This window comes from Trachypithecus francoisi, unplaced genomic scaffold, assembly GCF_009764315.1.
Source record: "Trachypithecus francoisi isolate TF-2019V2 unplaced genomic scaffold, Tfra_2.0 Lachesis_group20, whole genome shotgun sequence".
Classification (NCBI taxonomy): domain Eukaryota; kingdom Metazoa; phylum Chordata; class Mammalia; order Primates; family Cercopithecidae; genus Trachypithecus; species Trachypithecus francoisi.
This window is the reverse complement of record NW_022681466.1, coordinates 13,937,872-13,958,635: the sequence shown is the minus strand read 5'-3', so window position 1 is coordinate 13,958,635 and position 20,764 is coordinate 13,937,872. Positions and strand designations below refer to the sequence as shown.

The 20,764-nt window shown below is 58.0% G+C and overlaps 2 protein-coding genes across 12 annotated transcripts in view; one reads left to right on the top strand and one right to left on the bottom strand.

Moving 5' to 3' along the window:
* Nucleotides 1-760: 760 nt before the first annotated feature.
* Nucleotides 761-7,855, top strand: LOC117066388 (cytochrome b-245 chaperone 1). 4 transcript variants are annotated; one of them, XM_033181709.1, is made up of 7 exons: nucleotides 761-886; nucleotides 2,281-2,401; nucleotides 3,387-3,428; nucleotides 3,986-4,059; nucleotides 4,766-4,862; nucleotides 6,117-6,261; nucleotides 6,582-7,855. In XM_033181709.1, the coding sequence occupies exons 2-7, from the start codon at nucleotides 2,317-2,319 to the stop codon at nucleotides 6,700-6,702; spliced, it is 564 nt and encodes a 187-aa protein (XP_033037600.1). In that variant the 5' UTR covers nucleotides 761-886; nucleotides 2,281-2,316; the 3' UTR covers nucleotides 6,703-7,855. The 4 variants fall into 4 exon arrangements, with proteins under 4 accessions (XP_033037600.1, XP_033037601.1, XP_033037598.1 ...); XM_033181710.1 differs by having other exon boundaries at nucleotides 816-1,106; XM_033181707.1 differs by having other exon boundaries at nucleotides 884-1,053.
* HEXD (hexosaminidase D) overlaps nucleotides 7,853-20,764 on the bottom strand; it is a 26,877-nt gene continuing 13,965 nt past the window's right edge. For 3 of the 8 annotated variants that reach the window (XM_033181697.1, XM_033181699.1, XM_033181698.1), the window contains 8 exons: nucleotides 17,290-17,535; nucleotides 15,015-15,198; nucleotides 14,143-14,214; nucleotides 13,514-13,709; nucleotides 10,811-10,893; nucleotides 8,960-9,243; nucleotides 8,606-8,695; nucleotides 7,853-8,310 (listed from right to left, as the gene is read on the bottom strand). In XM_033181697.1, coding sequence (XP_033037588.1) covers nucleotides 7,966-8,310; nucleotides 8,606-8,695; nucleotides 8,960-9,243; nucleotides 10,811-10,893; nucleotides 13,514-13,709; nucleotides 14,143-14,214; nucleotides 15,015-15,198; nucleotides 17,290-17,352 — 1,317 coding nt within the window. In that variant the 5' untranslated portion in view covers nucleotides 17,353-17,535 and the 3' untranslated portion in view covers nucleotides 7,853-7,965. Of the gene's footprint in view, nucleotides 8,401-8,605; nucleotides 8,696-8,959; nucleotides 9,244-10,810; nucleotides 10,894-13,513; nucleotides 13,710-14,142; nucleotides 14,215-15,014; nucleotides 15,199-17,289; nucleotides 17,536-20,764 lie in introns of all 8 variants that reach the window. The other 5 variants (XM_033181694.1, XM_033181700.1, XM_033181695.1 and 2 more) reach the window with 4 other exon arrangements.

Genomic DNA, 20,764 nt, shown 5'->3' with positions numbered 1-20,764 from the left:
GGCAGGACAAATGCTTGATGCTTTCCTTTTATTAACCAGGCCACAAACTGGGGAGAGCTTGCCAGCATTCTCCAAAAGTGAACACAGTTAAAAAATACATGATTATGAATTACAGCCTGGAGCACCTAAGGATTTTCAATTCATTGGAATTACTGTCCTTTTTTTTTTTTTTTTTTTTGAGACGGAGTCTCGCTCTGTCGCCCAGGCTGGAGTGCAGTGGCCGGATCTCCGCTCACTGCAAGCTCCGCCTCCCGGGTTCACGCCATTCTCCTGCCTCAGCCTCCCGAGTAGCTGGGACTACAGGCGCCCGCCACCTCGTCTGGCTACCTTTTTTGTATTTTTTTTTTTTTAGTAGAGATGGGGTTTCACCGTGTTAGCCAGGATGGTCGATCTCCTGACCTCGTGATCCGCCCGTCTCGGCCTCCCAAAGTGCTGGGATTACAGGCTTGAGCCACCGCGCCCGGCCGGAATTACTGTTCTTATTCATGCTCAAATCGTCTTCTTTTTTGGCAATGAGAACCGCTTCAGTTACGCTTCTATGTTGCGAAGACGCTCATAGGCTTTGGTAAGTTCTTTGCTTTTGGATACGTTTCCCCGCATGTTTCTCTTTTCCAAGAAAACTGGTTCCTTTAGCAGGAACCACCCAACTCCTCCTGTGGCTCAGCCCGGGTCCCGGAAGTCCCTGCAGACCCGCCCGCGATCCCGGAAATCCGCTCGGCTCCGCCCCATCCAGGAAATGCTTGCGGCCCCGCCCCCAACCCCGGAAGTCCGCGCGGTCCCGCCCCCGAAAGTCGGCTCCGCTCCGCTCCAATCCCGGAAGTCCGCGCGGCCCCGCCCCCGCCAGTTCGCGTCTCTCTGCTGCCGCGCGGGGACCGCTGTGCTCTCGGTAGGCGTCTGGGCTGGATGGGCTCCGCACTTCTTTCCCGCTCCGTGCCGCGTATCCCGGCACCCTTGGGCCCACTCCGGACGGGGTTTGCGTCCTGGACCCGCTTGTCGGCTGCTACGTGTCCCGCCCTGCCCGTCGCGGGCGGCCTCGCGGCTGTTCCGCTGCAGGTTGGCCACGGCGGCGGGAGCCCCCTCGACCCGGACAAAGAAACGAGCGCTCGGCGCGACCAGCGGCGCGGGCGGCTCTGCCACCGCGCGTGTGCTTGTGTTCGCGAGTGTGCTTGTGTGTGTGCATTTGTGTGTGGAATGCCGGGTGTTTGGGGAGCAATGCGGTAACTGAGGCCTGGGAGGGAGCCCGGTCATATACCAGCATCTAGGATTGGTTTTGTGATTTGAACCCACTATTTTTTATTTTTTTGAGACACAGTCTCACTCTGTCACCCTGGCTGGAGTGCAGTGGCACGATCTCGGCTCACTGTGGCCTCCACCTCCTGGCCTCAGGTGGTCCTCCCAGCTCAGCCTCCTGAATAGCTAGGACCACAGGCGTGCACCACACACCGGGCTAAGTTTTAAATATTTCCTGTGGACACAGAGTTTCACCACGTTGTCCTGGCTGGTCTTGAACTCCTCGATTCAAGCAATCCGCACGCCTCGCCCTCCCAAAGTGCAGAGATTGTAGGCATGAGCCACCGTGCCCAGCCTGAACCCCCTATTTAATGTCAGAAATTTGACTTCACAGGGAAAGCCCTGAAAAACTACCAGAACGGGGGTCCCTGGGGCCAGTGTTCAGAGCAAACTGTGAAGTGGCAGGGCTGTTGCAGTCCGTGCAGAACCCTGTGTGGAAGATTAGCCCCTTTGGTGACTCGTCGGTTCTGGCCATTTTAGGACGCTCCACTGTGCAGTCTGAACTTTCAGCAGGTGGAGGAAGGCAGAGAGAGAGCTGAGACTGTTGGTCTGTGCCAGTACGGCCTGAAGCCATGAGGGGACTTTCAGTTCCCTTTCTTGGTGGAGGCCAGCACAGGGGAGAGGGGGTGCTCATAGGTGCTAGAAGCTCAAAGGCTGCTGGGGGCTAGCGGCCTCCTCAAGACATTAGGTTTCCAGATAGGATGGGCAGGTGGTGATGCAGCTGTAGCTCGTGAGTCTGAGGGGGAAACAGCCCCCGTGCAGTCGGTGTCACTGTGAATGGAAGAGGGTCTTCCTTACACAGGAAACGGGGTCTCTGGGGGATCCAGTGATGTTCCCCACCGCAGAGAACAGGTCAGATTGGCTGATGGTGTCTGGGGCTGCAGGTGACTTAGTTGGGGGATCTGCTCTTGGCCTCCAGCCTGGGCCTGATGGCGTGGGCGCCTGCCTGTGTGCAGGCCCAAGGGCTCAGCTGCCTCTGTCTGTCCCCAGGCCCCTCCTCCTGTAGAGTGGTGCTGCCGTCTCGGGATGTACCTGCAGGTGGAGACCCGCACCAGCTCCCGCCTCCATCTGAAGAGGGCTCCAGGCATCCGGTCCTGGTCCCTGCTGGTTGGTAAGGCTCTCGGTGTCCCTCCCCAGAACCTCAGAATTGGAAGCATGACTTTCAAAAAGGATGAAAATGAAACAAAGTATTTTCTGTTTTTTTCTATTACCCTGAAATCGAACAGCTATTTTGTTTCTTTGTATCCATTCAAATTTTATCCTGTGTACTTGGTTTCACAGATAATGCATGTCTATTTTGTCCCCTTTTAACCACTAACATCCAGAGTATTTAATACTCTATGAGCTTTTCTGAGGTCACCGTATTTTCCTTTGTACTTGTTTTGAACCGTGTGATGGGTGATCGTGGGTTCCCATTTCTTTTCTTCCGTGATCCTCAGACCTCTTCATAGGACTCACAGTCCGCTTAGCCTCCTGTCCTCCGTCCCTACTCACCAGTTGGGTCCTGTACCCTTGGGGACAGCTGCACTTGTGTTGATACCGTGTGAGGAGTGGTGCTGGCTGTACCTCAGCAGCTGTGTCTCTGGGGCCCACCTTTTTTGTGACACGCCACAGCCGCCTGTGTGTTTTGCGTGGCACGCTGTGTTGTAATTCTTTGTGCACAGTCTTCAGGCCTCACCACGTGCTGCTGGAGTAACACCTATGTCAGTTCTGGAGCCTCACACGGTGGATGTGTCCAGTAAATACTGTGAATAGTGTATACTGTGTTTTGTTTTTGTTTTCTTTAGTGATGAAGTCTCGTTATGTTGCCCAGGCTAGTCTCAAACTCCTGGGCTCAAGTGATCCTCCTTCCTTGGCTTCCCAGGTAGCTGGGATTACAAGCGTGTGATACGACGCCCAGCTATACTGCATTATCGAGCCAACTTCCTGGCTGTTTCCCCTACTCTGAACCTGGTGGTCTGTAACCCCTGACCACAGCTGTTCCTATAGTGCGAAGGGCCTGCTCATCAGGGGCTGTGGCTCGTGGTCCTGCTGCACCGGGGAGGAGGTGGGGTCTTACCGGGATCAATAGGCAGGCAGTCACTTTCTCTTCATAGGAATCTTGTCGATTGGCCTGGCTGCTGCCTACTACAGTGGAGGTAAAGCACCCCCTGCCCCGCCCCCCCGTGACTGTCTCAGCTGTTTGGAAAACAGAGAAAAGAAGGAAAAACCATCCTTTGTGACCGTCCGTGGGGCAGCCTTTAGGATCGGCATCTCTGCCCCTTGATTGCTGGTGGGCACTGCGCCCCCCCACGCACTGCTGTTCTTCCGCACGCCCATCCCGCCCAGCACCCAGCCTGCATTTCACTTCTTCTTAAGTCTTCTGCATTTTTGGGTCATCAGATATTCCCGGAAAGATGCTCTTGAGTATCTGTCTAAGATCCAGCTGTGGGGTGAGGCCTACTTCCCACCCTGCCCACACTGGGCCTGCCCAGACAGAGGCCCTGTGCACCCCACCTGCCTCTCTCACGTGGACTTCGGGGGTCAGAGCTGGGTGGGGTGTGCCGCATGTGGGTCCTGAGTGGCCAGGGCAGGGTCAGCAGCACAGGAAGCTGCCCAGGCGGTCCTTGCAAGCGTGGGGGAGGCTGCGCTAGGCGGGGCCTCCTGTGGGCACATCCCTGGAGCTCACGGGCTGGCGCCCTATGTCCATCTCCAGATAGCCTGGGCTGGAAGCTCTTCTACGTCACAGGCTGCCTGTTTGTGGCCGTGCAGAACCTGGAGGACTGGGAGGTAAGCTGGCTCGGGTGCAGGACAGAGTGCAGGGCTGTTCAGCTCCTGGGTTTTCTTGCAATGGGAATGAAAGGAGGAGGAAGGGCCATGGGTGGCCCAGCGCCTCCCGGTCCTGCAGCGTTGGTCCCTGCTTAGAGGTCTCCGTTCATCAGGACATGGCCCCTGCACTCACCTGGGACCATTCTTGGCCAAGGAATCTCCCGAGGGCATTTTTCTCTTAGAGGCTCCCTGTGACTGTCTTCACCAAAGTGCTTTCTTCCTGGAGTTGCCACGATGGGATGCGAGTCAGCTTTCCCCGTGGTTGGCCCTCCCACCTCGGAGCCCCTCTTGAGTCCTTTCAGCCTTCTGGACCTCCCACCTCAAGGACCCCTCTTGAGTCCTTGCTGCCCTCTGACCTCCATGCCCTCATTTGCTGGTTCCACTGCCTCCCTGCGCTTGTTTTGCCTGCAGTGGAGCAAGCACCCGCTGCACCTGCTCAGCTCCTGCACCTGCCCAGCTCCCCAGTTCCCAACAGGAGTCAGGTTGGCTGCAGATGTCCAGCTCTGACAGAGCAGCACCTGCAGCTTCAGGGCTTTGGGTTCTGACTGGGAGGGGCCCCAGCCCCTCTTCTTGAGTGTCTACCCTGGTGAGGGTGGGGGTGATGCCCAGCGGCCTTGGGATCCCTGTTCCTGGAGGTTCATGGTGGTCAGTGCCTGTCGGTTTCCAGGAAGCCATCTTTGACAAGAGCACAGGGAAGGTTGTTTTGAAGACGTTCAGCCTCTACAAGAAGCTGCTGACTCTTTTCAGAGCAGGCCACGACCAGGGTGAGTTGTGGGGAGCCTGGGGACGCGGGGCACTGTGGGCATCTGGGTGACCCATGGGACCTGGCGGCGGGGGACCTGGAAACGCCTTTGGTCCAAGCTCACCTGCTTGGTGACCAGGGTTGTGTCCTGCCCGCTGGACGCAGGATCCCACAGATACGCCCCACCTGCTCACCTGCTCGGCGGGGTCTTAGAGCCTCCTGGGTTCTTTAGAGGTTTGGCCCCTGGAGAGGGTGGGAGGAGCAGAGGTCTGGAGGAGCAAGGGTCTGGCAGAGCAGGGGTCTGGCCCAACGTGCTTGGGCAGCCTCTGTTTAGCTGTGTTCTCCCGCCTGCCTGGCAGCCACTTGTCCCCAGGTACAGTCTGGCCTCAGCGGCAGGTCACAGGGTGGGGCAGGGAGAGCCATGGCAGCCCATGGGCATTGCGGAGTGGGGCCACCTGGCTTCTTGCGGGCCTTGGCCCTGCTCCAGCTTTCCTGTGGGTTCTACTGGGCCTGCAGTAGGGGCTGGAAGGTCCGAGGAATCCCTCACCCTTGAGCCTGGGCAGTGGCCCAGCTGTGGTCAGTACCAGTTTCCTGTAGATGCTGCTGCACAGACAGAGAGAGGCCCCAGGGTCCAGCTGTCCATGCATAGCCCCAGAGAGGGGACAGATTCTGGCGACCAGAGTTGCTGGGCAGTCTTGGGTTTAGTGCCACAATGCTGTGCTTCTGACAGGCTGCTTCCTAGATCTCTGCAGGGACCTGGCCAGGGCATTGGCCCCAGGTCACCGTGGCTTTGGGGAGAGGAGTTGCAGGCCTGGCCTGGGCTGTGAGAGGCAGCTGTGCCATTTTCTGACAATGGTTGGGGCCGCCCTGGTACCCAAAGAGGTGGCTTCCCTGAGTTGCCACAGGAAATTGCAGGGTGGCCCTGGCTCTGCAGCCAACCTTGGGGAAACAGTACAGCGTAAAGATGGTGGCCTCGCACTGAGCGGGTCCCCATGGTCGGCAGTCCCAGGAGAACCAGCAGGCTGTGCACGTGGCCTGCCAGCCTGCACCGCGGGCACGTCCTTCACTGACGTCCTTCACGTCACCACCCGGAGGACCCTACACTGCTGTCAGGGCCACAGCAGTCCTCCAGGACCCAGCCTCAGGCAGGAAACAGCAAATGCTTTTGCTGCCCACCAAGTGCGGCTGTCGCTCTCGATGCGCCAGTGGCCCTGGTGTGACTGCCAGGCAGCACGTGTGGGCGGGGACGGCTCGGCCACTGACCGTCTCCCCACAGTGGTGGTCCTGCTGCACGATGTCCGCGACGTGAGCGTGGAGGAGGAGAAGGTCCGGTACTTCGGGAAGGGCTACATGGTGGTGCTCCGGCTGGCGACGGGCTTCTCCCACCCCCTCACGCAGAGTGCAGTCATGGGCCACCGCAGGTAAGGCTGTGGGACTTTGATCTGGCTGGAGCTGCAGCTGTGTCAGGTGACTCCCATTCCTGACCGCCCAGAGCTACGGGGCAGCTGGGAGAGGAGATGAGTTTGTGGACGGGACACAGAGGGGCCCACGTGAAGCGTGTGCAGGCTCAGGGGCAGCCCTCGTGGCTGGGAGGGTAGGAGCAGGCCAGGAAGTTCTGGGTCCAGTTTGGGAGCCCCAGGGGCTGCTGGAGGTGGGTGGTCGAGGAGGAGTCTGCTGTGGGGTCTCATGGCACCCTGTGCCGAGGTGACCTGACCTTCCTCCCATTGCCGGCCTCGCCCAGTGATGTGGAAGCCATCGCCAAGCTCATCACCAGCTTCCTGGAGCTGCACTGCCTTGAAAGCCCCACAGAGCTGTCTCAGAGCAGTGACAGTGAGGCCGGCGACCCTGGGAGCCAGAGCTGACAGCCCCGGTATGCCTGAGCCTGTGCACCACCCACAGGACCCGTGGCACATTCCTGGTGTGCCTGAGCCCATGCACAGCCCACAGAACCCCGTGGCCTTGGCTTCAGTCGGTGCCTGCAGCCGAGTCGGCCTCTTGCCTGCTCACGCTGCTGCTTTCACACTGCACGAAACAGCAGGCCGGACCAGGACACCCAGACTTTCTCCATCATGAGGCCTGGGCCTGCCTTCCTGCAGCTGGAGGTCTCGCCAGCCCTGGACTCCTGCTGGGGGCACAGCCAGACCTCGGGCGAGTGGAGAGACCGGGCCCCTGTGGGTGCTGATGCTGCGTGTTGTCCCCGACACAGTGTCCTCTCCCTGGGTGGACATCCCAGAGGTCAGGTGCTTCCCCAAGGGCAGCGAGGGGCAAACATCCGGGGCCTACCTGGCTGTGCACGCTGAAGCCACACTGTGGAAGCTGCCCCTCCCCCAGGACCCACCTCCCTTGATGATGCCAGGATCTCGGCACATAGACCACTCTGCCCCTGTGGTCGTCACAGAAGGGTCTCTCTGTTTCTCACCCTCAGCCTCAGCAGAAGCTGCGAGACCAGAAAAAAGGTCAAGTCTCCTAGTATTGTGCAGCGCTTAAAAACCGGGAGCTCCAGCCGGGCGCAATGGCTCATGCCAGTAATCCCAGCACTTTGGGAGGCGGGGAGGCCAAGGTGGGAGGATTGCTTGAAGCCAGAAGTCCAAGACCAGCCTGGGCAACACTGCAAGATCCTGTCTTTGCAAAAAAACTAACAAGAAAAATTAGGAGATTTTCTGCAGAAATTGAGTTCCAGCCTCTCTCCCCCACCTCGTAGGAGCTGAATGCCAACCATCCTGACCCGCTGGGGCTCTTGGTCTCCCGAGTGCACCCAGGTCCTCCCAGGTGCAGTGTGCACCGAGAGCGCCTGGCCTGATGCCCCGGCCTGTGAACCGGGGACTCCTGGGTCCTGTGAGCCCCGAGGCGGCAGGCCCAGGAATGGCTGGGTAGGACCGGGAACGCCTTTGCCCCAGGTCTGGCTGTGGCCTCGGTGAAAGCCGACGAGAGAGGTGGGATCCTTCTCAGTAGTGGCTGCCAGCCCCTCTCTGCAGGACATGGTCATAATAACCATAAATAACCCTTCGCATGTCACCCGCAGCCTCCACTCTTTATTTCCAAAGAGTCAGTGTCACAAAGCGGGTCTCCCTGTGCTGCTTCCTTCTGTGTTTTCTAGTCTCTCCCCCAGGGGTTGCCCAGGGCCCTCAGGAACTGTGTGTGGGCCAGACACTGCTGGGCCACAGGGTGCAGCACTCACGTGGGCCCCTGTTGCCCTGGCTGACAGTTGGCAGCGCAGAGGCCCCCAGCCCACAGCAAGAGCCCCCTGGCACGAGCTGTCCCCTCAGGGGTCCTGAGCAGCGTCCCTGCCAGGGCTGGTGGGTGGGGGTGGGGGGGTGGCCACCTCGCTGAGGTCCTGCAGTAGAGCTTGCAGCCGCTGCAGGCTGGGGTGCACGTTCTCCTCCAGCCACTCTTCCACGGCATCCGGGTAGAAAGCCAGCTGCAGGGCGGCCTCCAGCTCCTGCACGAGGGTGCTCCACTGTGCCAGGAGGCTGCGGGTGAGGGCGCCGTGAACGCGCAGTCTGCACACTCGGGACTTGCCCTCAACCCCATGGTCAGTACTGCCCTGTGCCTCAGCTTACCTATCTGTAAAATGGGGCTACTGACCCTATCTCATCGGTGTGTCTGGAGGAACAAGTCAGTGACAGCTGCACATCTGAGACCAGAGGGCCCTTTACAACTAGGGGCTCACCCTTCATGCTCTCTCTAGTTGAGGGACATGTCAACAGCAGCAGCAGTCCTCAGGGAACCCACGGCTGCACAGCCTGTAAGAGCCCAGGGTCTCACCTGAGTGCTGTGGGCTGGATGTGCTGAACCATGACCGGGTGGATGAGCTTCCGCCGGCGGTGGTAGGGGCTGAACCAGCCGGTGATGTACCTGGGGCAAATCCACATATGGGTGTGCCGTGGGCTACCAAGGCAGCCGTGGGGCAGCTTTACAGTAATACAGAAAATGTTTAAGAGTGGGGTAGACATTTCTAAGTCTTATGTCCCCCAGAAAGTCTTTGTGAAGGATGAGGCTGCCTCCTCCTGTGCCGGGGAGTGGGGTGGGGCTTGTGAACCTGCCCCGTCCCTGCCTGCTCACCCACACCTGCCCCTCACCTGCACCTGCCTCCCACCCACACCTGCCTCCCACACTCACGTGTTGCCCTCCAGCAGCGCGTCCACAGAGCTGCGCAGATGGAGGCTGACTTGTGTGACAAGGGCAAGGATGTTGCTGCCAGGGAAGGAGCCGGCCCCCTCCCTGCAGAAAGCCCTGCTGAGAACAGCTGTCTCCACAGGCGGGGGAAGGGGAGAGAAGGAAGGGGAGGGGGGAAATGGGACGGGGAGGGCCGCAGGGTGCTTGCCTAACAGGGTCCATCATCTCCAGGTTGGAAATCCCAAGAAGGTTCTCCACTTTCGCTTTAGCATCTCCATCAAATCCTCCTGAAATCACAGAGTGGGGCAGCTGGAGGGACCTCTGGAGGAGGGCAGGGGCTACACTGGGACCTGCAGGCCTAGGTGCTGGGGCAGTGGGCGGGCAGCATGGAGAGCCACTGGCCAGACCCAGCCCTGCGTGTGCCGGCCCCACAGGGACCTGGGGGCAGATGGGCTTGCTGCTTCCCTTTAAACATGTGAAATACATTCGTTATTTTAAAAATCAGAAAACAGAAATAAGACTGTGTTGGCCGGGCGCGGTGGCTCAAGCCTGTAATCCCAGCACTTTGGGAGGCCGAGACGGGCGGATCACGAGGTCAGGAGATCGAGACCATCCTGGCTAACACGGTGAAACCCCGTCTCTACTAAAAAATACAAAAAAACTAGCCGGGCGAGGTGGCGGGCGCCTGTAGTCCCAGCTACTCGGGAGGCTGAGGCAGGAGAATGGCGTGAACCCGGGAGGCGGAGCTTGTAGTGAGCTGAGATCCGGCCACTGCACTCCAGCCTGGGCGACAGAGCGAGACTCCGTCTCAAAAAAAAAAAAAAAAAAAAAAAAAGACTGTGTTGCCGGCAGCAAGGGGTTCTTCCTGCTGGGCACAGCCCACCCGCACAGGTGTCCAGGGCTCACGCAGCGTTTCCCACTGTGGTTCACACAATCAATGGAATATTCTAGAGCACCCAAAACAAACCCATGAGGCCTGTGGGCACCAGCACCAGCACGGACAAATCTCCGAGCTGTTCATGGATGTACTGGCTGCACGAGGCTGACGGTTGGAGGGCAGTGCCCCAGTCCCAGGGGTGGCGGGTGGGGCTGTGGGCAAGGGACGCTGCAAATATCGTCCATATCAACGCAGCTCTTTCCTGTGGGGCATGTGGGTGTCTTTTTATCGTTTCTGCCCTTTTCTAAGCAGTTTAGACTCAGCAGCTAAGTCAATCTGGTCTCATTCTGCGTCCTCACTGGTCGCACCCCCGTCCCTGGGCCGCCACGCCTGGGGGTCCTGCTCTCAGCACGTCTCGGCCATTTTTCTTTGTGTCAGCACCACGCGGTCACTAATTTCCTGTGTGGCCTGTGAGTTTCCATGCACACGGCTCATCTGGCCAAGCCCCCTGCTGACCCCCAGGGGCTCCCAGGGCCTGCCCTTGCCCATAGGTCCTCCTGCTCCCTCAGGCAACCTCGAAGTCTAAGTACTGGGTCCAGGGTGCAGGGCCTTCCAGGGCCGGGCACCTGCGCCCCACACCTGCTCGGCCAGGTGTGCAGGATGTGTGTGCAGCAAAGGTGGTGCTGCTCCCCACATCCGACCTGCGTGCATTTCTGCGGATTCACTGTGTCTGAGGGGTGCGTCCCGCGTCACTCTCCAGCCTGCTTTAGGCTTAGGCTTGGAGACCTGGGTGCAGGCCCGGCCTGGGTGGACTTCAGGGCAGGCAGGTGGCTGAGCTGGGGCGGTGAGACCATCCTCCTGCTGTGAGAACCACCGCGGTCCAGCAGGGTGGTTGGAGCTCTGGGTGCTTGGCCTCCTGCTCTCTGGGTCTTTCTGGGAGGGGCCGGCGGGGCTTGGGGTGGCCAGACCAGACATACCGCGTAGAAGCAACTGTAGACAGGCGGCCAGGGACGGGACTCCTGCAGGGAGCAGCTCGCATAGCACAGAGAAGTGGTCGTACCTGGGTCCAGGAGAGGGGCGCTCAGCTCCACAGCCCACCCCCACCAGCCTGACACAGGTGCCCTGACTCGGGACATCCCTGCTCTTGTTCCAGGGCCGTGGGGGCAGCCTGATCCCCTCAACCCACGGGGCCCAGGGTTTCCAAGACGGGTTCTGTGTGGCAGGGCTCTCACATCAACTCCATTCTAGAAACCGGACGAGTGAAGAGCGTGGGGATTCCTTGCTGTGATCTTTCCAGAGCCACGGGAACTCTGGGTGGGCCTTGGGTGAGTGGCCGGTCATTGTCCCTTCCCCCAGCACCTCTGGCCTCTGAGAAAAGGGCTCCTGCTCCTGGGGGCTGCCCTTGACACCCCGCTCCTAGGGCCTCTCCTGCCTCACCCTCTCCCTCGGCTGCCTCCTGTCTGGCTGGTGGGGGTGGCAGCTTTTCCCCAAGACCCCATGAGGAGAGTGCAAGGTCAGGCCTGGCAGGCAGCAGGTCACCGGCAGCATCTGTCCCAAGCGAGGGCTGGGGGACCTCAGCCTGGCCTGGGGTGGGAGTCGGAGCTCCCCACTGCCGGGTAGGGTGCCTCCACCTGCCTGTGCCTCAGTTTCTTCAGCTGTGAGGTGTGAGCACAGGCGAAGGCTGGGCGATGCCTCACGCCACAGCCCCAGGCTCGCCTGAAGGATGTGCCGCCCTCTGGGGAGGAGGAGCCTCGCCCTGCTCTACGGACGGTCCTGGTTTATGCAGACAGAGCTGTATCCCAACAAGACAGTGGGAACTATCTGGAAGCTTCTAAAGAGCCGCCGCCAGCTCTGGACATGCATGGCAGCTGTGAGCTGCCCCGTAGCAGGCTGGCCCACCAGGCTCTGCGGTCCCCACCATGAAATTCTTAACTCCATCCGAATCTGAGCCTTGTGGGTCAGGGCACGGGGCCCTTGGCGGGGTCCTGCCTCCAGCCGCTTGCCTAGCCCACGGCACCTGCGCCATCTGCCCCCCACCCTCTAACTTGAGATGAGACCCAAGGTCAGGACTTGGCCGGCGACCAGGGGTTTATCTGTAGCTCTGCTTTTCACATGGTGTCGTCAGGGGAGCAGGGACCTGGGAGCACCAGGGTGACACCACGGAGGGTGACGCCACGGAGGCCCAGCTCCTTCATGAGACTAACAAGGCCCATTCTTGCCAGGCAGGACCCACAGTCACGGGATGTTTACAGCTGAGGAAGCGCTTGGACACCTGCAGGGGCCACTCCTACAACAGCGGACAGCCCTGGCATCCCCACACCCACGACAGCATGTGCCTTCTAGGTCACCACAGTTGGGCTTCCATAGGCTACACACTGAAATGTCCAGGACAGTTTTCTCTAAATCCATAGAGTAATACATTCTTTTTTTTTTTTTTTTTTTTTTGAGACAGACTTTTGCTCTGTCGCCCAGGCTGGAGTACAGCGGCGTGATCTTGGCTCACTGCAACCTCCGCCTCCTGGGTTCAAGTGATTCTCCTGCCTCAGCCTCTTGAGTAGCTGGGATCATAGGCACATGCTGCCACACCTGGGTAATTTTTGTATCTTTAGTAGAGATGGGGTTTCACCATGTTGGCCAGGCTGGTCACGAACTCCGGACCTCCGGTGATCCACCTGCCTCAGCCTCCCAGAGTGCTGGGATTACAGGCGTGAGCCACCGTGCTCAGCCCATGGAGTGACATATTCTGTCACACTGTTGGCCAGGCATGAGCCACCGTGCTCAGCCCATGGAGTGACACATTCTGTCACACTGTTGGCCCACCCACAGATAGCACAGCTTAGTGTTTACACAGACAAGACCCTGATATGAGAAAAACAGAAAACAGAGCCGGGCACGCTTGTGCTGGCCTTCCAAGGGCCCTACCTCTGTCACTGGGCACCTTTTGGTGACCTCCCCTCACTGCGCTCAGCCTTGAATTCTTTCCTGTGCAAGACCCGAGAACCTTCTCGTGGGGTCTGAATTGAGATGGCATTTCTAGCCGGGCGCGGTGGCTCAAGCCTGTAATCCCAGCACTTTGGGAGGCCGAGACGGGCGGATCACGAGGTCAGGAGATCGAGACCATCCTGGCTAACACTGTGAAACCCCGTCTCTACTAAAAAAATACAAAAAATTAGCCAGGCGAGATGGCGGGCGCATGTAGTCCCAGCTACTCGGGAGGCTGAGGCGAGAGAATGGCGTAAAGCCGGGAGGCGGAGCTTGCAGTGAGCTGAGATCCGGCCACTGCACTCCAGCCTGGGCGACAGAGCGAGACTCCGTCTCAAAAAAAAAAAAAAAAAAAAAAAAGAGATGGCATTTCTAGCAACTGAGTGAAATCCTGAAAGAACCAAAACCCCTCCTTGTGCCACAAGCAAGACATACACACACAGCCTCAGGTGCAGTGCACACGGGCGGCATGGGGGCTGGGGACCACGTGTTTGTGACCCTGAACACATGAGCAGCATCCCGCTGTGGCCGCTCTGGCGTGCAGGGCCCAACCCCAAATGGCTGTCTCCTGCAGCTCTTCTCAGAGGCCTGGGCTGCTTCCCCTTTGACCGACCTGGGAAGGCCCTCAGCAGACGCTGGACAGGCCGATGTGGTGACCACCAGAGCTGCCCTGGACCCTCTGACTGGCCAGGGCTTACCTCTGCCAGCCGGTCAGGATGATGCCCTGCAGTGAGTCCGTGGGCCTGCTGCCTGCCACCTGCAGCCACTGCACGTGGTTCCTGAGGTGGTGCTTGATGGGGGGCACGGCCTGGCTGGGCCCCGTGGCGCCCTTGAAGGCACTGGCTGCCCACAGCCGCGGAAAGCCACACCGCCAGTACTTCTGCATGAGGAGGACTGAGTGAGAAAGCAAACAGGTGAGTGGCTCCCGGGGAGGTGGCCGACATGGCCCCGGACATGTCTCCCGGGGCTATACCCAGAGCCGACATGGGAGCCGCCTGTGACAGCCAGGCCTGGGTCCCAGCGTGGGAGACTCCAGAGTGTACGCGGCCAGCCTGGGTCCCAATCGGGGAGACTCCAGAGCTTACGTGGCCCCTGGTTCACCTGCTCACTGGAAAACACTGGTGGAAAACACTGGTAGAATGGGGAGGTGAGGCACCGGTGCAGGGCGGCCATCCCGAGGCGCCATGGGCTGGGGTCTGCTGGAGCTGTGCCCTGGCCTCTACCCATGCAGGCCTTAGGCTGGACAGTTGGGCTGCAGGGTCACAGGGCCAGGGATGGCCTTCCCAGTCATGTGGCCACGACAACACACCCCCAACTTGGCACTGACCCTTGCTGTGCACATCCAGGTCGGCCGCGTAGTCCCAGAGCACCGGCTCCACCAGCTGCGACACCCCGGATGCTGCAGATGGAGCAGACAGAGCGGACGTGAGGTTGGTGAGATACCCGGACCACACCCTCAGCCCCTCGGACCCACCTGTTCTCGATTTGCCTGAAAGTGTGAGCACAGATATCTTTTTAAAACAGACTTGGCACTATGCTGGGTTTGGACAATGAATGCCACAGCCACACACAGCGCCTTCCCAAGCCAGCGCCCACTGCAGCGACCCTGCTCCCACTGCTGCTCTACCAGGCCATGAGCCACAGGCACAGCTGGAGCACGTGGCTGAATGGAGGTCACTCTAAGTCGTCTGCATGGCCATGCATGGGTGGGAGCTGCCAGGCCAGCACGGCCCTAGGACATCCTGGCTCCCAGCTCTGCCATGGGGCTCACTGAACCTCAGGGCTCTGTGCGGAACAGGGCCAGGTGTCTGAGTACCACCTCTTGGCCCAGAAAGGTGCTCAGCAGTTCATCCCAAAGCCTCAGGCAGAGTGAGCAGGGCCCAGGGTCTAGAGGAGCTGCCAGCGGGAACCTCGGCCCCCAGTTCCAGCAGGGCTGGCCTTGGAAGAGGCTGCCACGAGGGCGGGTCACTCCCAAGCCCTCTAGGCCACTGGGCAGGCCTGTGCTCTCCTGCCCAAACCTCCACGGCTTCTAGGGAAACGACTCAGACCCGGTGTCGGGGATGCAGGAGGTGGTGGTGGCAGGTCTGTGCGGGGCTGGGGCTCACCCTGGGGCCCACTTCCTACAGCACCTTCTTTCTTTGAAGCCGTGGGTCTTGGGCAGGTCAGTGGCCCACCCCTCCCTCAGCCCCGTTGGCCGACCTGCGAGCTGGTCCTCAGGCAGGTCTCGGAGCATGTCGTCCCACACCAGGGGTGTCATGCTGGGGCGCCGGGCCTGCACGCGGCTGGCCACCGCCCGCATGTGTGACAGGCACAACTTCCCTGTGCTGTTCTGCTCTTGCTGCAGCCACCGGCGCGAGGCCTCCCCCTCTCCAAGGTAATAGACCTGCAAGGGGGGAGCGGGATGGGGTTGCCTTGGCAGCCCTGCACACCGGTGGGAGGGTCCAGGGTTCACACCGTATCCTGACAGAGAGGGGCCACTGCCTGTGGGGAGGAGGCCAGGGAGGGGCTCGGGGCCTTTGCTTACCACCCCCAGCATGTCCCTGTCTTCCTCACTGAGCCCTGAAGTTCTACTCCACGTTTCCTGTGAATGTTCACAGCAGCTCTTCTCACAGCCGCCAAAGCGGAGACCACAAGGGTCCATCCCCCATGACGGACCAGCATAGGGCAGCGTCCCCCACCATGAACACGGCTCGGCCTCCACAGAGAGCCAATCTCTGGCGGCCAACGGCCCAGAGGAACACAGGTCATACACTGTGTGACTTGGTGCCCGTGGAATGCCCAGGCGCACAGATCCACCGAGATGGGAAGCAGACCGTGGTCGCCGGGGGCTGGGGGTGGGTGCGAAGCTTCAGTCTGGGGTGATCATCCACACCATGAATGTGTGGAAGAGGTGCTGACGTTTATACTTATTATTTTGGAGACAGGGTCTTGTTCTGTCACCCAGGCTGGAGTGCAGTGGCACAACCTCCATCTTGGCTCACTGCAAGCTCCGCCTCCTGGGTTCAAGCGATTCTCCTGCCTCAGCCTCCCGAGTAGCTGGGATTACAGGCACCCACCACCTCACCTGGCTAATTTTATATTTTTATTTTTTAAATTTTTTTTTGATGGAGTCTCGTTCTGTCGCCCAGGCTGGAGTGCAGTGGCTTGATCTCCGCTCACTGCAGGCTCCGCCTCCCAGGTTTACACCATTCTCCTGCCTCAGCCTCCCGAGTAGCTGGGACTACAGGCGCCCCCCACCACGCCTGGCTAATTTTTTGTATTTTTAGTAGAGACGGGGTTTCACCGTGTTAGCCAGGATGGTCTTGATCTCCTGACCTTGTGATCCACCTGCCTTGGCCTCCCAAAGTGCTGGGATTACAGGTGCATGCCACCATGCCTGTCCTAATTTTGTATTTTTAGTAGACATGTAGTTTCACCACGTTAGTGAGGCTGATCTTGAACTCCTGACCTCACGTGATCCACCTGCCTCAGCCTCCCAAAGTGCTGGGATTACAGGTGTGAGCCACCACGCCCGGCCTGTTTATTTATTTATTTAGAGCTGGAGTCTCGCTCTGTCGCCCAGTCTGGAGTGCAGTGGCATGATCTCAGCTCACTGCAACCTCCACCTCCCGGGTTCAAGCAATTCTAGTGCCTCAGCCTCCTGAGTAGCTGGGATTACAGGCGCCCGCCATCACACCCAGCTGATTTTTGTATTTTTAGTAGAGATGAGGTTTCACCACATTGGCCAAACTGGTCTCAAACACCTGACCTCAAGTGATCCACCCACCTTGGTCACCCAAAGTGCTGGGATTACAGGCGTGAGTCACCACACCCAGCCTGTATTTTAAAATGGTTAGAATGGTAAAACTTATGTGCATTTTACACACTCTGATTTCCTTCAAAAAAAAAAAAAGGAAACTTCTGGAGCTAAAATGTTTAGCTTGGGTTCCCCATGAGCCACAGCCCTGCAGAACCTCCCAGCCCCGTGGGCACCAACCCTGGTCCTTTCAGCTCCACATCCTGCTCAGGCCCTGACTGAGCTGGAGTCCAGTGAGTGGAGGGAGGGACGAGGGTGGGGACTCACTGGGCTGGAAGGGGCACATCTCCGGCACCGCCTGGGGACCACCTTTTCCAGTGGGTGCTTTAGGGTCCAAATGCAGAACTTCCTTCCTCTCAGCAACAAAAGGGTGTCCCTCGAGTTGCACCCTGACTCGCGCTGACTGCTGGTCCTGGGGTGTGAACCTGCTCACCACCCACAGGCCTCTGCCAACCCAGCTGCCCGGGGTGGTCTCATCTGACATGAGGGCACCTCCCTTGGGCTCTGCAGGCTGTCCCGTGCCAGGCCGTCCATCCACCCAGAGAAGATGCTGGACGGGGCTCCCTGAGGGGAACAAGCCTGGCTCTAGGCCTCAGTGCCTGGACGATTTTCCTATTTAAAAGGACAAGCCATGATAGGGGAGAGTGTCCTGCGCAGAGCTGGGGTGACGGCACCCACCTCGTCACACCCGACGTGCAGCCATCGGGCGCCTGGGTGCAGCTCCAGAACCTGGTCGATCATGGCGCCCACAAGTGCCAGGGACTCTGCCTCGTGGGGGTTCAGGGTGCAGGGGAAGGGGCCCACCTCCCGCAGGTGGGCGAAGGCCGCATGCTTCAGCACAAACTGTGGAGAGACAGGAGCTCACGTTGGGGGCGGAGGACGGGGCTCATCTCCTTCTGCCCACCTGGGGCTTCTGTTTCAAATCTACGGATAATACAAAAACATTAGGCCAGGCACAGAGGCTCAGTCCCGTAATCCCAGCACCTTGGGAGGCTGAGGTGGGCAGAATGTTTGAACTCAGGCGTTGAGACCAGCCTGGACAACATGGTGAAACCCCATGGAGTCTGGCTCTGTCGCCCAGGCTGGAGTGCAGTGGTGCGATCTCGGGTCACTGCAAGCTCCGCCTCCTGGGTTCACACCATTCTCCTGCCTCAGCCTCCCAAGTAGCTGGGACTACAGGTATCTGCCACCACACCCAGCTAATTTTTGTATTTTTTTTTTTAGTAAAGACAGGGTTTCACCATGTTAGCCAGGATGGTCTCGATCTCCTGACCTTGTGATCCACCCACCTTGGCCTCCCAAAGTGTTGGGATTACAGGCATGAGCCACTGTGCCCAACCATAAATTTTTTAAAAAGAAAATCAGTTTAAGAAAAAAAAAAGTGGCCGGGTGTGGTGGCACCTGCCTGTGGTTCGAGCTACTTGGGAGGCTGAGGCAGGAAGATCACTGGAGCCTAGGAAGTTGAGGATGTAGTAAGCCATGATCACGCCACTGCACTCCAGCCTGGGTGACAGAGACCCTGTCTCTGAAAAGAAAAAAGAGAAAAACGTGTATGTAGGAAATACCACTATAACTTTGCGTAGGAACAGAGACTCTGTGGCCTCGGCCTATGGTTGCTCACTGCCCCCTTCCCCCTCAGTGTGGAAACCACAGCTTTGCTGCCAAAGGGGCAGACTTAATTGAGGTTGGGTAAAAACCCACCCCTTTTGAGGGCACTGTCAGTAGAAATAGCAACTGGAGAAAAGACCCAGTCTTCCGCTTGCCAGGGGTCAGTCCCTGCTGGGGAGAGCCAGGACTGGCTGGAGATTTAATGGGTGACCCTGGAAACACAAAGCCAGATGGTGCTGCACACTGTCCTCAGGCCTGGCTGACAGCAGCCACACACACGTGCAGGTACCTGTGAGGGCCAGGTGGGAACTGCGCAAACCTGGGGGTGCACCCCCCACCGCCCACACATAGCCCTGTGGCAAGGGGAGGAGGCCTGTGGGCTCAAGGTGTGGGAGCACAACCTCTGCCCAAACCCTCGGCTGACGACCAGCTATGAAGAAAGAGGGGTGACCCTAGGAAGCCAGGATAAAACGTAAAAATAAGAACCAGGCCGGGCGCGGTGGCTCAAGCCTGTAATCCCAGCACTTTGGGAGGCCGAGACGGGCAGATCACGAGGTCAGGAGATCGAGACCATCCTGGCTAACATGGTGAAACCCCGTCTCTACTAAAAAGTACAAAAAAAACTAGCCGGGCGTGGTGGCGGGCGCCTGTAGTCCCAGCTACTCAGGAGGCTGAGGCAGGAGAATGGTGTGAACCCGGGAGGCGGAGCTTGCAGTGAGCTGAGATCCGGCCACTGCACTCCAGCCTGGGCGACAGAGCGAGACTCCGTCTCAAAAAAAAAAAAAAAAGAACCAAAAAATCTCAGCACAGACATCAGTGAGCACACACGGCCCGGGGCAGGTCCTGCAGGTTAAATGCAGACCACTTGCTAGAAAACAACAAAACGACCATCACCAGCCACCGGGGAAAGGAGTAAACATTCAGCTTTGCTATAATGTATTCATTGAAATGTTCAGTTCTCAACCAAAAATTCTGAGATGTGCAAATAAACTGGAAAGTAGAATCCAGTTCACAGACTCTGACTCTCAGTGGGCCCACATATAGAATTTATCAAATATTTCAAGAAAACTACTATGAATATATTCTAAGAATGAAAGGAGGCTGGGTGTGGTGGCTCACACCTGTAATCCCAGCACTTTGGGAGGCCGAGGCGGGCAGATCACTTGAGGTCAGGAGTTCAAGACCAGCCTGGCCAACATGGGGAAACCCCATCTCTATGAAGAAGACAAAGATTAGCCAGGTGTGGTGGCAGGCACTGTCATCCCAGCTACTTGGGAAGTGAGGCAGGAGAATTGCTTGAGTTCGAAATGTGGAGGTTGTAGTTAGCCGAGATCACGCTGTTGCACTCCAGCCTGGGCGACAGAGTGAAACTCTGTCTCGAGAAAAAGAAAAAAAAAAATTGCACTTAGGGAGGCAGAGGCGGGAAGATCACTTGAGCTCAGAAGTCTGAGACCAGCCCAGCAACATAGTGAGACCTCACTCTTCACAAAAAGAAAAATAAACAAAAAAATTAACTCAAAATGGGGCCAGGTGCAATGGCTCACACCTGTAATCCTGGCACTCCAAGAGGCTGAAGTGGGGGAACTGTTTGAGGCCAGGGGTTCAAGACCAATCTGGGCAACACAGTGGGACCTGGTATCTCCACAGAATAAAAAAACTGGCCAGGTGTGGTGGCGCACACCTGTGGTCCCTGCTACTCAGGAGGCTGAGGTGGGAGGATTGCTTGAGCCCAGAAGTTCAGGGCTGCAGTGAGCTGTGATTGTGCCACACACTCCAGCCTGGGTGACAGAGTGAGACTGTGACTCAAGACAACTTGAATGTTCAAGGGTTCTGAGAAAGAATAAAAATACCACACTCAACATGGATCATAGATCTAAATGAAAAATGCACACAAGTTAAACTTTAGAAGAAAATACAAGAAAAATCTCTGTGATCTGGTGATCACAACAAGTTTTCAGAAATGACACCAAAAGCATGTAAGCTCCACACTGGGAGAAAATACCTGCAAATTCCATCAGAGGACTTGCATCTAGGACATATAAAGAACCTTAAAAACTCAAGTTGAAAAAAATGAGTAATACACACAAGCAGTTATTTCTAGTATACCAAGGAGGTATACTAGGCCGGGCACCGTGGCTCATGCCTGTAATCCCAGTACTTTGAGAGGCCAAGGCAGGCAGATCACCTGAGGCCAGGAGTTCGAGACCAGCCTGGCCAACAACTTGAAACTCCATCTCTAATAAAAAGACAAAAAGTTAGCCGGGCGTGGTGGGGCGTGCCTGTAATCTCAGGTACTCAGGAGGCTGAGGCAGGGGAATCACTTGAACTTGGGAGGCGGAGGTTGTAGTGAGCCAAGATTGCACCACTGCACTCCAGCCTGGGAAACAGAGCGAGACTCTGTCTCAAAAACTAGCACACAAGGGTATACTAATAGCAAATGTACACATGGAGGGTCTTCCTCAGTAAGAAACCAACCCTTTGACATGCTGATTTTGGATGTCTGGTCTTCAGAACTGAGAGAACATTTCTGTTGTCTTAAGCCACC